The 14,674-nt window shown below is 46.5% G+C and overlaps 1 protein-coding gene and 1 pseudogene across 2 annotated transcripts in view; one reads left to right on the forward strand and one right to left on the reverse strand.

The window, feature by feature from the left end:
* The window catches only part of LOC147096509 (uncharacterized), a 62,248-nt pseudogene that overhangs the window by 26,958 nt on the left and 20,616 nt on the right, over positions 1 to 14,674 (forward strand).
* The window catches only part of LOC147096510 (butyrophilin subfamily 1 member A1-like), a 43,754-nt gene that overhangs the window by 25,005 nt on the left and 4,075 nt on the right, over positions 1 to 14,674 (reverse strand). For both annotated transcript variants that reach the window (XM_085975312.1, XM_085975311.1), the window contains exons 2-3: positions 1,640 to 1,705; positions 1,207 to 1,554 (exon numbers count right to left, since the gene is read on the reverse strand). In XM_085975312.1, coding sequence (XP_085831438.1) covers positions 1,207 to 1,554; positions 1,640 to 1,697 — 406 coding nt within the window. In that variant the 5' untranslated portion in view covers positions 1,698 to 1,705. The remainder of the gene's footprint in view (positions 1 to 1,206; positions 1,555 to 1,639; positions 1,706 to 14,674) is intronic.

Here is a 14,674-nt window from a genome sequence, read left to right on the forward strand (position 1 = left end):
GAAGATTCACCAGGCTGATACCTGGGATGGCAGGAATGACGCTATGAGGAGAGATTGTGTCGATTGGGCTTATACTCACTGGAGTTTAGAAGATTGAGAGGGGATCTCATCGAAACTTATAAAATTCTGTCAGGCCTGGACAGACTAGATGCAGGAAGGATGTTTATGATGGCCGGGGAGTCCAGAACCAGGGGTCATAGTCTAAGGATAAGGGGTAAGTCATTTAGGACTGAAATGAACCTGTGGAATTCTCTACCACAGAAGGCAGTGGAGGCCAGTTCATTAAATATATTCAAAAAAGAGTTGGATGTATTTCTTAAGGCTAAAGGGATCAAGGGATATGGGGAGAAGGCAGGAACAGGGTACTGAATTTGGACGATCAGCCATGATCTCATTGAATGGCGGAGCAGGCTCGAAGGGCCGGATGGCCTACTCCTGCTCCTATCTTCTATGTTTCTATGTTTCTATGTAACCAGAGGACACAGATAGAAAGGTAATTGGCAAAATAACAGAGCGGAAATGAGGAGAATTTTTTTTTTTTTTTAATTTTTTTTAAACACAGCGAGTTATGATGTTCTGGAATGCACTGCCTGAAAGGGCGTTGGAAGCAAATTCAATAGAAACTTTCAAAATGGATTTGGCTAAATACTTGAAAAGGAAAAGATTGCAGGGCTGTGGGGAAAGAGTAGAGGAGTGGGATTAATTGGAGAGTTCTTTAAAAAGAGCCGGCACAGGCACAATGGGCCGAATGGCCTCCTTCTGTGCTGTATGATTCTTAAATTAAGATGGGCCGAACGACCATCCTAATCTGTAATTGTCTTGTGATCCATGGAGGAGGAGGAGGAGGGTATCTCAGGCCGTGAGATAAAGTGTTGGTCCAGAGTCCCAGTGACACGTTCTACAGTGAATCTACACCCACAGTGAGCACTGTACAGATTGAGATGTAGAAGATCCCCAGTGTTCCTGAGACTGATTGTTCAGAATGAGAGTGAACGGATCGAGCACGGTTTCATTCCCTCCACAATCCAATCACAATACGGAACATTAACTCCATGTACTCAAACTGAAGCAGCAATAACAGTTAAGAATCAATGTTGGTATTCGCTGTTTATAAATTAATTAAAGACATTTTACACGGGGATGTAAATTTCTGAATTGTTTTTGGTGACCATATTCACAGATTCGGTTCTCTGTATCAATACCTACCGGCTACTGTTAGTTCTGCATCTCCTGCATCTCCCCAGGAACTGGTGCTCACGCTGCATGTGTATTTACCCTCATCAGAGATGCGGACATTGCTTAGACGGAGAGAGATATTTCCCCGAATCAATTTGTCCATAAAAAGCTCACTTCTTCTAAGGTAGTTGCTTGACTTTGCACGACTGTGTCCATTTACAAATAAATACACAGTTTCTCGGGTATCGTCTTTTAACCATTCCAGTTCCATACTCAGAGGGTCCAAGCTCGGTGTGACCCGACAGTTCAGCGTGACGCTACTACCCACGGTCACCAGTACTGGGCTGTCTGCACCGGTCACTTCGAAGTCTCCTGTAACTGAAGAATGAATAGCATTTAAATACTGTCACAGCACACATTATACAGATAATCCAGACTTCCTGCCTTTAACCCAGTCTCTTACCTGCTGCTGTAATCTGAATCTGTAACAATAGGAATGACGCCAGTAAGAGATTCTCCATTGTGGACCCTGTAAATTAGATCAGAGTTACCTGGATCAGCCACCCATTGTTTTCATGCTGCATTATTAACACCCTTTTCATATCACTGACAATAATTCTCATATCTTGATGTGAAAGGAAGAAACAGCTGGATGCTGCAACAGGAAGAAGGCAGGGCTGGTATTCCAGAAAGATAAAGAGAACAGACTGAAGAACTCTCTTCATTCAAACCTGTCTGGGCGGCGAGTAAGATTTCTTTAAAATTGTTATGTATTGTGTGTTCTATTGTGTGTTCTCCTCCCACCTGTGGTGGCGCTGTCACAGGAGATAAATGGTTGGGTGTTCTCGGTTAAGTTTAGCTCTCTTTGTTCGGAACTTGCCAGAACTTCCTTTCCTTCCAATAAAGCACTTCATGTTTGAATCTCTGAGTTCTGAGTCCTAAATTGTGTCTAGGTAGAAAGGTACCGACACAACAAGTGGCGACGAGGATGGGATATATTGAGGAGAAAGCCAAAACATGTTCCCCATGTCAAAGGGTCCGGAATGTTCCACAGCTGGGAACCCTACACCCCTGGGATTGGCCTGCAGAAGTGTGGCAGCGAGTACACATTGAACGCGCCTGTAGAGGTAAAAAAAAGGACAGAGCTGGGAAGCATGGAAGCAAAATGTCTGTATTTGGACGAGAGGAAAAAGAGTGTTCATTCAGTGCAGTATGATGGAACAAGCAAAACAGAGGGGAGCGACACCTCTGAGGAGGAAGAGGTGCACATACTGACAGTTGCAGGTGATTCAAATGGCTACTGGGTGTCACCAATGGTGGAGGGACAATCAGTGCGGATGGAGGTGGACACAGGCGCGGCTGTGTCCCTTGTTTCAGACACTGTCTACAACAAAATGCTAAAGCATCTTACCCTTCAGCCAACAAACATTGTGCTAAAGACGTATACTGGCGAACCTGTGGCTATGAGAGGCGCCATTGAGGTGACAGTTAAATTGAACGGACAGACTGCAAAACTGCCACTATATGTGGTAAAGGGAAATTACCCATCGCTACTGGGACGTGCGTGGCTAGAGAAAATCACGCTGGACTGGCCTGCAGTCCGCATGATGTCAAAAGGGGAGTCAGGTCTGACTGCAGTGTTAAACAAACATGCAGAACTCTTCAATGGGGAACTTGGGAGCATGAAAAAGATCAGCGTGAGACTGGACATTAAACCTGACAGCAAGCCGAAGTTTCACAAAGCCCGACCTGTACCCTATGCAATTAGGCCAAAAGTTGAGGGTGTGGCGTACCGATCACAGAAAGGACACAATCTGCTTTTCGGTCCATAGACTATAAATCAGGCGTCATGCCTTTAAGAAGGATCACACCTTTAAGAAACTCGATCTGCAACATAGTTAAGCCCAGAGCGGGGGAGGAGCAGTCGAAGCTGTGGACTGATGAAAGGCAGTCGGACTTGGTGTAGTCTCTGACGCCATTTTTGTGTTCAACATGTAGTCTCAACAATTAAACCTTTTCTGTTGAACCTCTCTGAGTTCAGTATATTTTGTTAGGAGTAGGTAGACTCCTACAAGGCTAACTTGGAGGCCTTAGTCGAGAATGGAGTCCTGGAGCCTGTGAGCTTGAGCAAATGGGCCACACCCATTGTGCCTGTCCTGAAAAAGGATGGATCTGTTCGAATCTGCGGGGATTTTAAAGTGACTATTAACCCGGTGCTGTCTGCGGAACAGTACCCTCTTCCCCTCATTGAGGATCTTTTTACGGGCCTGGCCGGAGGGCAAAAGTTCAGCAAAATAGACTTATGCCAGGCTTATCTACAAATGCATGTCGATGACAAAACAAAGAGAGCTAAACTTAACCGAGAACACCCAACCATTTATCTCCTGTGACAGCGCCACCACAGGTGGGAGGAGAACACACAATAGAACACACAATACATAACAAAAATAAAAGCATGTCTCTAATGTTTTATTTCAGTGTGTTGCAGAAATGTATGGGGATCTATCCAGTAATCAGTGGTGCTCACTGATCAGAGTAATAAATGAATGACTATAGGAACAATAGGAAGGATACACTGGCAGAAATGTGTGGGGATCTATCCAGTAATCAGTGCTGCTCACTGATCAGAGTAATAAATGAATGACTATAGGAACAATAGGAAGGATACACTGGCAGAAATGTGTGGGGATCTATCCAGTAATCAGTGCTGCTCACTGATCAGAGTAATAAATGAATGACTATAGGAACAATAGGAAGGAGACACTGCAGAAATGTCTCTTGCAGAAAACACTTCAGAAGGCCTTTGATAAAGTCCCACATAAGAGGTTAGTGTGCAAAATTAAAGCACATGGGATTGGGGGTAATATACTGGCATGGATTGAAAATTGGTTAATAGACAGGAAACAGAGAGTAGGAATAAATGGGTCTTTTTCGAGGTGGCAGGCGGTGACTGGTAGGGTACCGCAGGGATCAGTGCTTGGGCCCCAGCTATTCACAATATATATCAATGATGATTTGGATAAGGGAACCAAATGTAATATTTCCAAGTTTACTGATGACACGAAACTAGGTGGGATTGAGAGTTGTGAGGAGAGTGCAAAGAGGCTTCAAGGCGATTTAGACAAGTTGAGCGAGTGGGCAAATACATGGCAGCTGCAGTATAACATGGATAAATGAGAAGTTATCCAATACAGTAGGAAAAACAGAAAGGAAGAGTATAATTTAAATAGTGATAGATTGGGAAATGTTGATGTACAAAGGGACCTGGGTATCCTTGTACACCAGTCATTGAAAGCAAACATACAGGTGCAGTAAGAAGTGAGGAAGGCAAATGGTATGTTCGCCTTCATTGTAGCCCTACAATCCTACGTCTCTTTAACCTCCTCCAACCCTAGAAGCCTCACCATCTCTGTAACCTCCTCCAGCCCCACAACCCTCCCTATCTCTGTAACCTCCTCCATCCGCTACACCCCTCCCTATCTCTGTAACCTCCTCCAGCCCTACACCCCTCCCGATCTCTGTATCCTCCACCAGCCCCTACACCCCTCCCTATCTCTGTAGCCTCCTCCAGCCCTACAACCCTCCCTATCTCTGTATCCTCCACCAGCCCTAACTCATCCGTCTCTGCACACTCCTCCAGCCCTGTAACCCTCCCTATCTCTGTAACCTCCTCAAACCCTATAACACTCCCTATCTCTGTAAGCTCAAGCCCTACAACACGCCCTACCTCTATAACCTCCTCTAGCCCTAACATCCTCACTTTCTCTGTAACCGCCTGCAGCCCTACAACACTCCGTCTCTGTAACCTCCTCCAGCTCTCACTCCTCCCTATCTCTGTACACTCCTCCAGCCCTACAACCCTCCCTATCTCTGTAACCTCCTCCAGACCTACAATCCTCCCTATTTCTGTAAACTCCTCCAACCCTAGAAGCCTCCCTATCTCTGTAACCTGCTCCAGCCTCCAGAACCATCGCTATATCTGTAACCTCCTCCAGCCCGACAACACTCCCAATCTCTAACTTCCTCCAGCCCTACAACTCTCCCTTTCTCTGTAAACTCCTACAGCCTTGCAAACCTCCCCATCTCTAAACTCCTCCAGCCCTCGCTCCTCCCTGTCTCAGTAACCTCCTCCAGCCCTAAAACCCTCGCTATCTGTGTAACCTCCTCAAACCCTACAACACTCCCTATCTCTAAACTCCTCCAACCCTACAATCCTCCCCATCTCAGTACCATCCTCCATCCCTAAAACCCTCCCCGTCTCTGGAACCACCTCCAGCCCTACTATCCTCCCCGTCTCTGTAACCTCCTCCAACCCTCCCTATCTCTGTACCTTCCTCCAGCCCAATAACCATCCCTATCTCTGTAACCTCCTCATGCCCTACAGCCCTCCCTATCTCTGTAACCTCCTCATGCCCTAGAAGGCTCCCTATCTCTATAAACACATCCAGCCTCTACAACCCTTCCTATCTCTGTAATCTCCTCCAGCCCCTACAACCCTCCCTATCTCTGTAACCTCCTCCAGCCCCTACAACCCTCCTATCTCTGTAACCTCCTCCAGCCCTACAACCCTCCCTATCTCTATAAACACATCCAGCCTCTACAACCCTTCCTATCTCTGTAACCTCCTGCAGCCCGACAACCCTCCCCATCTTTGTAACCTCCTCCAGCCCCTACAACCCTCCCTATCTCTGTAACCTCCTCCAGCCCCTACAACCCTGCATGTCTGTAACCTCCTCCAGCCCCTACAACCCGCCCTATCTCTGTAATCTCCTCCAGCCCCACAGCTCTCCCTATCTCTGTAACCTCCTCCAGCCCGACAACCCTTCCTATCTCTGTAACCTCCTCCAGCCCTACAACCCTCCCTATCTATGTAACCCCCTCCAGCCCTACAACCCTCCCTATCTCGGTAACCTCCTCCAGCCCTACAACCCTCCCTATCTCTGTAAACTCCTCCAGCCCCTACAACCCGCCCTATCTCTGTAACCTCCTCCAGCCTTACAACCCTCCCTATCTCTGTAACCTCCTCCAGCCCTACAACCCTCCCTATCTCAGTAACCTCTTCCAGCCCCTACAACCCGCCCTATCTCTGTAACCTCCTCCAGCCCCTACAACCCGCCCTATCTCTGTAATCTCCTCCAGCCCCACAACTCTCCCTATCTCTGTAACCTCCTCCAGCCCTACAACCCTCCCTATCTCTGTAACCTCCTCCAGCCCTACAACCCTCCCTATCTCTGTAATCTCCTCCAGCCCCTACAACCCTTCCTATCTCTGTAATCTCCTCCAGCCCAACAACCCTCCCTATCTCTGTAATCTCCTCCAGCCCTACAACCTCCCTATCTCTGTAATCTCCTCCAGCCCTACAACGCTCCCTATCTCTGTAACCTCCTCCAGCCCTACAACCCTTCCTATCTCTGTAATCTCCTCCAGCCCTACAACGCTCCCCATCTCTGTAATCTCCTCCAGCCCTACAACCCTCCCTATCTCTGTAACCTCCTCCAGCCCTACAACCCTTCCTATCTCTGTAATCTCCTCCAGCCCTACAACGCTCCCCATCTCTGTAACCTCCTCCAGCCCTACAAACCTTCCTATCTCTGTAACCTCCTCCAGCCCTACAACCCTCCCTATCTCTGTAACCTCCTCCAGCCCTACAACCCTTCCTATCTCTGTAATCTCCTCCAGCCCTACAACGCTCCCCATCTCTGTAATCTCCTCCAGCCCTACAACCCTCCCTATCTCTGTAACCTCCTCCAGCCCTACAACCCTTCCTATCTCTGTAATCTCCTCCAGCCCTACAACGCTCCCCATCTCTGTAACCTCCTCCAGCCCTACAACCCTTCCTATCTCTGTAACCTCCTCCAGCACTACAACCCTCCCTATCTCTGTAATCTCCTCCAGCCCCTACAACCCTCCCTATCTCTGTAACCTCCTCCAGCCCCTACAACCCTCCCTATCTCTGTAACCTCCTCCAGCCCTACAAACCTTCCTATCTCTGTAACCTCCTCCAGCCCTACAACCCTCCCTATCTCTGTAACCTCCTCCAGCCCCTACAACCCTCCCTATTTCTGTAACCTCCTCCAGCCCCTACAGCCCTCCCTATCTCTGTAATCTCCTCCAGCCCCGACACCCCTCCCTATCTGTGTAACCTCCTCCAGCCCCTACAACCCTCCTATCTCTGTAACCTCCTCCAGCCCTACAACCCTCCCTATCTCTGTAACCCCCTCCAGCCCTACAACCCTCCCTATCTGTGTAACCTCCTCCAGCCCCTACAACCCTCCCTATCTCTGTAACCTCCTCCAGCCTCTACAACCCTCCCTATCTCTGTAACCTCCTCCAGCCCCACAACCCTCCCTATCTCTGTAATCTCCCCCAGCCCCACAACCCTCCCTATCTCTGTAACCTCCTCCAGCACTACAACCCTCCCTATCTCTGTAAGCTCCTCCAGCACTACAACCCACCCTATCTCTGTAACCTCCTCCAGCACGACAACCCTCCCTATCTCTGTAACCTCCTCCAGCCCCTACAACCCTCCCTATCTCTGTAACCTCCTCCAGCCCCTACAACCCTCCCAATCTCTGTAACCTCCTCCAGCCCTACAACCCTCCCTATCTCTGTAACCTCCTCCAGCCCTACAACCCTCCCTATCTCTGTAATCTCCTCCAGCCCCTACAACCCTCCCTATCTCTGTAACCTCCTCCAGCCCCTACAACCCTCCCTATCTCTGTAACCTCCTCCAGCCCCTACAACCCTCCCTATCTCAGTAACCTCTTCCAGCCCCTACAACCCGCCCTATCTCTGTAACCTCCTCCAGCCCTACAACCCTCTCTATCTCTGTAACCTCCTCCAGCCCCTACAACCCGCCCTATCTCTGTAACCTCCTCCAGCCCCACAACCCTCCCTATCTCTGTAATCTCCTCCAGCCCTACAACCCCTCCCTATCTCTGTAACCTCCTCCAGCCCTACAACCCTCCCTATCTCTGTAACCTCCTCCAGCCCCCTACAACCCTCCCTATCTCTGTAATCTCCTCCAGCCCTACAACCCTCCCTATCTCTGTAATCTCCTCCAGTCCTACAACCCTCCCTATCTCTGTAACCTCCTCCAGCCCCTACAACCCGCCCTATCTCTGTAACCTCCTCCAGCCCTACACCCCTCCCTATCCCTGTAACCTCCTCCAGCCCCTACACCCCTCCCTATCTCTGTAATCTCCTCCAGCCCCTACAACCCTCTCTAGCTCTGTAACCTCCTCCAGCCCCTACAACCCTCCCTATCTCTGTAATCTCCTCCAGCCCTACAACCCTCCCTATCTCTGTAACCTCCTCCAGCCCCTACAACCCTCCCTATCTCTGTAACCTCCTCCAGCCCCTACAACCCTCCCTATCTCTGTAACCTCCTCCAGCCCTACAACCCTCCCTATCTCTGTAATCTCCTCCAGCCCCTACAACCCTCCCTATCTCTGTAACCTCCTCCAGCCCCTACAACCCTCCCTATCTCTGTAACCTCCTCCAGCCCCTACAACCCTCCCTATCTCTGTAACCTCCTCCAGCCCTACACCCCTCCCTATCCCTGTAACCTCCTCCAGCCCCTACACCCCTCCCTATCTCTGTAATCTCCTCCAGCCCCTACAACCCTCTCTAGCTCTGTAACCTCCTCCAGCCCCTACAACCCTCCCTATCTCTGTAATCTCCTCCAGCCCTACAACCCTCCCTATCTCTGTAACCTCCTCCAGCCCCTACAACCCTCCCTATCTCTGTAACCTCCTCCAGCCCCTACAACCCTCCCTATCTCTGTAACCTCCTCCAGCCCTACAACCCTCCCTATCTCTGTAATCTCCTCCAGCCCCTACAACCCTCCCTATCTCTGTAACCTCCTCCAGCCCTACAACCCTCCCTATCTCTGTAATCTCCTCCAGCCCCTACAACCCCTCCTTATACAATAAAACACAAGATTTGCTGAGTGAAAGGATCCTTAAAAAATATGCTGGAATTTCAGTTTGTGTGAAAGTGTGACAGTTTTCCTGACTATGAATGTTTAAGATGTTATAGTATTTTTGTCTGAAAAGTCTGTCTTTAAAAGAAAGATTCTGTTATGTGTGTTTTAGCTCCACCCAATTCTGTGTTAAAAGCATTTTGATTTGATTTTGGAAGTTTTAAGAATGTGCGAATAAGATTTTGCCCCAAGAATTGAAAAAAACCTTTGAACTACAATTTAAATTAAGCTGGTGTGTAAAAACTGAGAAGAACAACAAAAAGTTTGTTTTTCAAAAGATTAAGTTTCAGTCTAAGACTTGACCTTGGAGTCGCGGTTGCTATGGTGAAATGTTCTGAAGCAGTTTGATTTGATTTGTTTTGTGAAAGACTAATTTTCTCCAGTTATACTCAATATTTTTACAGTATTTTGGAAAGACATCTGAAGAAAGGACAATAAGGAAATATGACGTCATTTACTGTTTTCTGCGAGAGTGCGCTATTTGGTTTTATTTGTCTGTCCATAGTTTTACAAAAGATGGGCTTCTGCCTTAAAGTTACAGTTGCCGATGTGCTTGGAAGAAAATTAATTTGAATGTTTACAAGATCTGGATTAAATTGGAGTTATGGGGTTAATTAACCTATTAAAACCAAACTTTCATTGTGGCCACGGTGAAATTCTGGTTGGTGTGAATTTGTGTAGACCGCATTGAATAATACTTAGCTTGTGAATTTTGCTCAATCCCGCCTTTGTCCATATTACCTCCGTGTTCATGTTTGGTTAAAGTGTAAAAACACAACTGTCTTTTTCGATCGGGAAAGTTTTTTAAGTTTACGTGAAGTAACGTAATGACGTGCGTTTGATAATGTTTTGCTCCACCTTCTTAAAATCCTGCAAAGGAGTTAACCCAACTTTAGTAAGAAGTTTAAAGATATTGGACGTTAAATAATTTAAGTTTCTTAATTTTAAGTTAATATTTCCCCAGTGACAGAAGGAATTTATGATTTGATAACTTAACCTTGGGCTCTAAGCAGAGTCACAATGGAGTCTCTTCTTTCTTTTGTTATATGGAAGTTACCTTGTAAACTAATTGCAGCACTTCTGTCACTAATGTTAAAACACTGTGTAAGCCACCTAGCCTGAGAATTACTTGTTTCTGAAATTGGAGATGGAGGATAAATTGATAGAAATGAAATTGAACATTGACAAAACCTGCCGGTACAATGATACTGCTGTTTGGATTTTGGGATAATGACGAAATGACGAAATGGACTCAGGCACTATATATTGGGTTACTTTTGGGAAAATAAAATATCCTCTAAAATAATGATAAATAAAAAAAGTGTTAATAACTTGGATCAAGTGAGAACGTTTGATCTATGTTTTCTATCTTAAATATTGTACTGGACAGTAAAGTTTCTCCAGGACTCATGAATGAGATATGAATGGTAATTAAAGGAAAGTGATTGAGAGTGTAAGATGTAGTTAAGAATAATAAAAAACCTGCCGAGTGTATGCTCATTCATCTTCAGTGTGTTGTCCCTTTAAAAGCCTGTGCTTCCCTCTTCGAGGTAACAGGCTGCGCGCTCTCGCTCTCTCTCTCTCTCTCGCGATCACGACTGCGGCTAGAAGTTGTGATTGAAGTTGCATGGTGCGTGTGTGTGTGTCAACTAATGTGCAATGTGCAATGAATTACGAAATGAGAATGTACCCGATGGCTGAGAAATCGGCTAAAGACGCGACGGCAGCTGTGGATAAAGTAGAGCAGGATATGTTAATTACGAAACAAGCTTTTGAACAATTGCCATACGATGAAGCATCAGAGGATGATGAAATTATCACTCAAACGTTGGTGAGATTGGGGGAATTATTGGCTTCAGCTCAGTCCTGGCAACAGCAATGGATTGTCAAATAGATACAAAATTCATTTTGAACCATTTGTCAAGGGAAGGGTATGTAGTATCAAAAGCAAAGATTCAATTTTGCAAAAAGCATGTAACATACTTAGGGCACATTCTGACACCAGATGAAAAAGTCCTGCTCTCAGAAAGGACCCAAAAATATCCCAACATCCGGAACCTACCACTAAAAGAGGAATACGAGCATTTTTAGGATTAATACATTTCTGCAGGACAGATGGATACCAGAAATCACTAAACATACGAGGTCCCTAACTATACTAACAGGATCACAGGTTAGAGAACCGTTCGTTCTATCAGAAGCACAAAGAGATGCGTTCAATTCTTTACAACAAGCCTTAAGAGAGGCCCCGCCCTTAGGAAGACCAATGTATGATAGACTATTTCGGTTGTACGTGACTACTACCGGTTACTGAACAAATTATCCACACAGCACACGACGTCGGCAAGGATAAGTAGATATGAGATTAACCCACAGAACATGTAGGTGAACCAACACATGACTAACAAAAATTGAGACCCAAACAATAATCAGACCTGATTTAAAGGACGTGCCTTTGAATACCCCAGACCATGAGTACTTTGTGGATGGATCAGCCTCTAGATCAGATACAGGTGAAGGACAGATAGGATACGCAATTATAGAATCACCAAATGTGGTAGAATCAGGTAAACTTCCAAATCATTGGTCAGCATAGAAAGCAGAATTACACGCACTAGCGAGAGCATACGAATTATCAGAAGGGATGAAAGTAAATATTTATACGGACTCGAGATATGCCTTCGGAGTAGCGCATGATTTCGGAATAATATGGAAAAGGAGGGGTTTTCTGACCACATCTGGAACTCCCATATTGAACCAAGTACAGGTAGAAAGATTGACACAGGCAGTATTACTACCCGGGGAATTAGCCATAGTAAAATGCCAGGCACACACACGGTTACATACACAGGTTGCCGAGGGGAATAGGTGGGCAGATGAAGCAGCAAAATATGCCGCTATGTATATGGACCAGAAACAAATGCCCCAGTTGGAACAAAAGGAGGGAGGGAAGTAAGTATCCCTCTTGTGCCCCATCGTTGGAAGATGTACAAAAGCACCAGGAGGGCGCTCCTGAAAATGAAAAACAAGAGTGGATAAAAGAAAATTGTAAAAAGGATCCTTTGACACAACTATATGCCAACCCGAAGGGAAGGATAGTTGCTCCAAATTGAAAAATTCTTGGTACAACCCAAATTGGGAAAAGTGGCACAGTGGACAATTGATCACTGTCTGATATGCCAGCAACATAACCCGGGAAAAGCCACACCAACTATATTAGCAACAACTCCTATCCCAGACGGTCCCTTTCAAATACTGCAGTTAGATTTTGTACAATTAGAATCAGCGTATGGATATAAATATGTATTAGTTATCATTGATGTATTTAGTAAATGGATAGAAGCCTTCCCAACAAGGAACAATACCGCAAAGGCTGTGTGCAAAATAATACTGAAAGATATAGTGCCAAGGTTCGGAGTGCCAATACAATTGAGTTCTGATAACGGACCACACTTTGTTGCAGAAATTAATGCTGAACTTTGCAATGTTCTCAGTATTAGACAGCATTTACATTGCCCGCTCCATCCACAATCAGCAGGACTGGTGGAAAGGGCTAATGGAGCCCTAAAGCTAAAATTGGCCAAACTCTGTGTAGAAACCAAATTAAAATGGCCAGAAGTATTACCAATTGCATTATATGCCATGAGAACCAATCCCGCTCGAAAGACAGGATTATCACCAGCAGAAATTATCTTCGGAAGACCTTTAAGAACCCCGTTCTCGGCTCCCATCCAAGACGACAGACAAATAGATATTCATGTAATGGACAATCAGATGATGTCTTATTGTATGTCACTAACCTCTGCTTTAAAGTTGTCTCATCAACAGGTAACAGCTGTTACTAAACCAACACCAGAGGACGCCTGTCATCGACTCAAACCGGGTGATTACGTCTTCGTAAAGAATTTCTACCGAAAAGGACTAGAACCCAGGTGGAAGGGACCCTATCAAGTACTGTTAACCACGCATACCGCGGTGAAGGTCGAAGGAAAGACAAAATGGATTCACGCTTCACACTGCAAGTTGTCATCACTGCTCTGGTCATAATGGACATAACCTCAACAGCGAGAAAGGGGACCCCAGGCGGGGTAACATCAGGAAAGATAGAAGAAACAGAGGATACCCCAGGCGGGGCAGAATTAATGGAGCACACCGAAAGAGAAGATCCGATGCAATGGAGAGGAGACCCCAGGCGGGGCAGAATAATCTTCAACTATATGGAATAGTTGACGCCCTATGCAGTAGGTAGAGAAAAGGTCGAGGTTATCATGTAATGATAAAAGGAGGGAATGTTAAGCTGGATTAATCCCATACTGCCTTACCAATGATTCGCAAAGCATGATGGACTACTTGACATACAGTGAATGGTTTAAATGTAAAAAGCTGATGCAGGACTGTGGGAATGCAATACACATAGATAAGAAAGGACGAAACAGAATGTTTATAGAACAGAGTAGAGAGTCTCAGGGCCGAATTTTGTTGAAAGCTAAAGTGAATTTTAAAAAGAAACAAATGACTCGTGCAGCGTGTGATCGCCTAGTTTTCTGTATTCTCATGATGACTTGCAATTTATGAAAATGTATAAATATTGTAGCCCCGTGAGTCCAATGCACACTCTAGAGGAGACTTCCTTGTGTGCAATCACAAGGGGTTTCTCAGAGTGAAGTCCAGTACCGGTTACCGGAATAAAACTTTACGTATTTTACAGTTTCTGACTTTGTGTATTACTGAGAAAGTGACAATAGACTGACTGGCGTGTTTAGTCTCCTAAAGCAGCGAACCCTGATACCCCAAGTTAAGGGTAGATCCTCCTCACTGAAGCGAGGGGTTAACACTACAATACTCCCTACATCTATAACCTCCTCCAGCCCTAGAAGGCTCCCTATCTCTATAACCTTCTCCAGCCCCACAACCATCCCTATCTCTGTAACCTCCTCCAACCCCTACAACCCTCCCTATCTCTAACCTCCTCCAGCCCCTACACCCCTCCCTATCTCTGTAACCTCCTCCAGCCCCTACAACCCTTCCTATCTCTGTAACCTCCTCTAGCCCCTACAACACGCCCTATGCCTGTAACCTCCTCCAGCCCCTACAACCCTCCCTATGTCTAACCTCCTCCAGCCCCTACACCCGTCCCTATCTCTGTAACCTCCTCTAGCCCCTACAACCCTCCCTATCTCTGGAACCTCCTCCAGCCCCTACAACCCTCCCTATCTCTGTAACCTCCTCCAGCCCCTACAACCCTCCCTATCTCTGTAACCTCCTCCAGCCCGTACAACCCTCCCCATCTGTAACCTCCTCCATCCCCGACAACCCTCCCTATCTCTGTAACCTCCTCCAGCCCCTACAACCCTCCCTATCTCTGTAACCTCCTCCAGCCCTACACCCCTATCTCTCTAACCTCCTCCAGCCCTACAACCCTCCCTATCTCTGCAACCTCCTCCAGCCCCTACAACCCTCCCTATCTCTGTAACCTCCTCCAGCCCCTACAACCCTCCCTATCGCTGTAACCTC

The sequence above is a fragment of the Somniosus microcephalus genome, unplaced genomic scaffold (assembly GCF_052327205.1).
Source record: "Somniosus microcephalus isolate GS21.2 unplaced genomic scaffold, FLI_Smic_1.0 unresolved_chr1, whole genome shotgun sequence".
Classification (NCBI taxonomy): domain Eukaryota; kingdom Metazoa; phylum Chordata; class Chondrichthyes; order Squaliformes; family Somniosidae; genus Somniosus; species Somniosus microcephalus.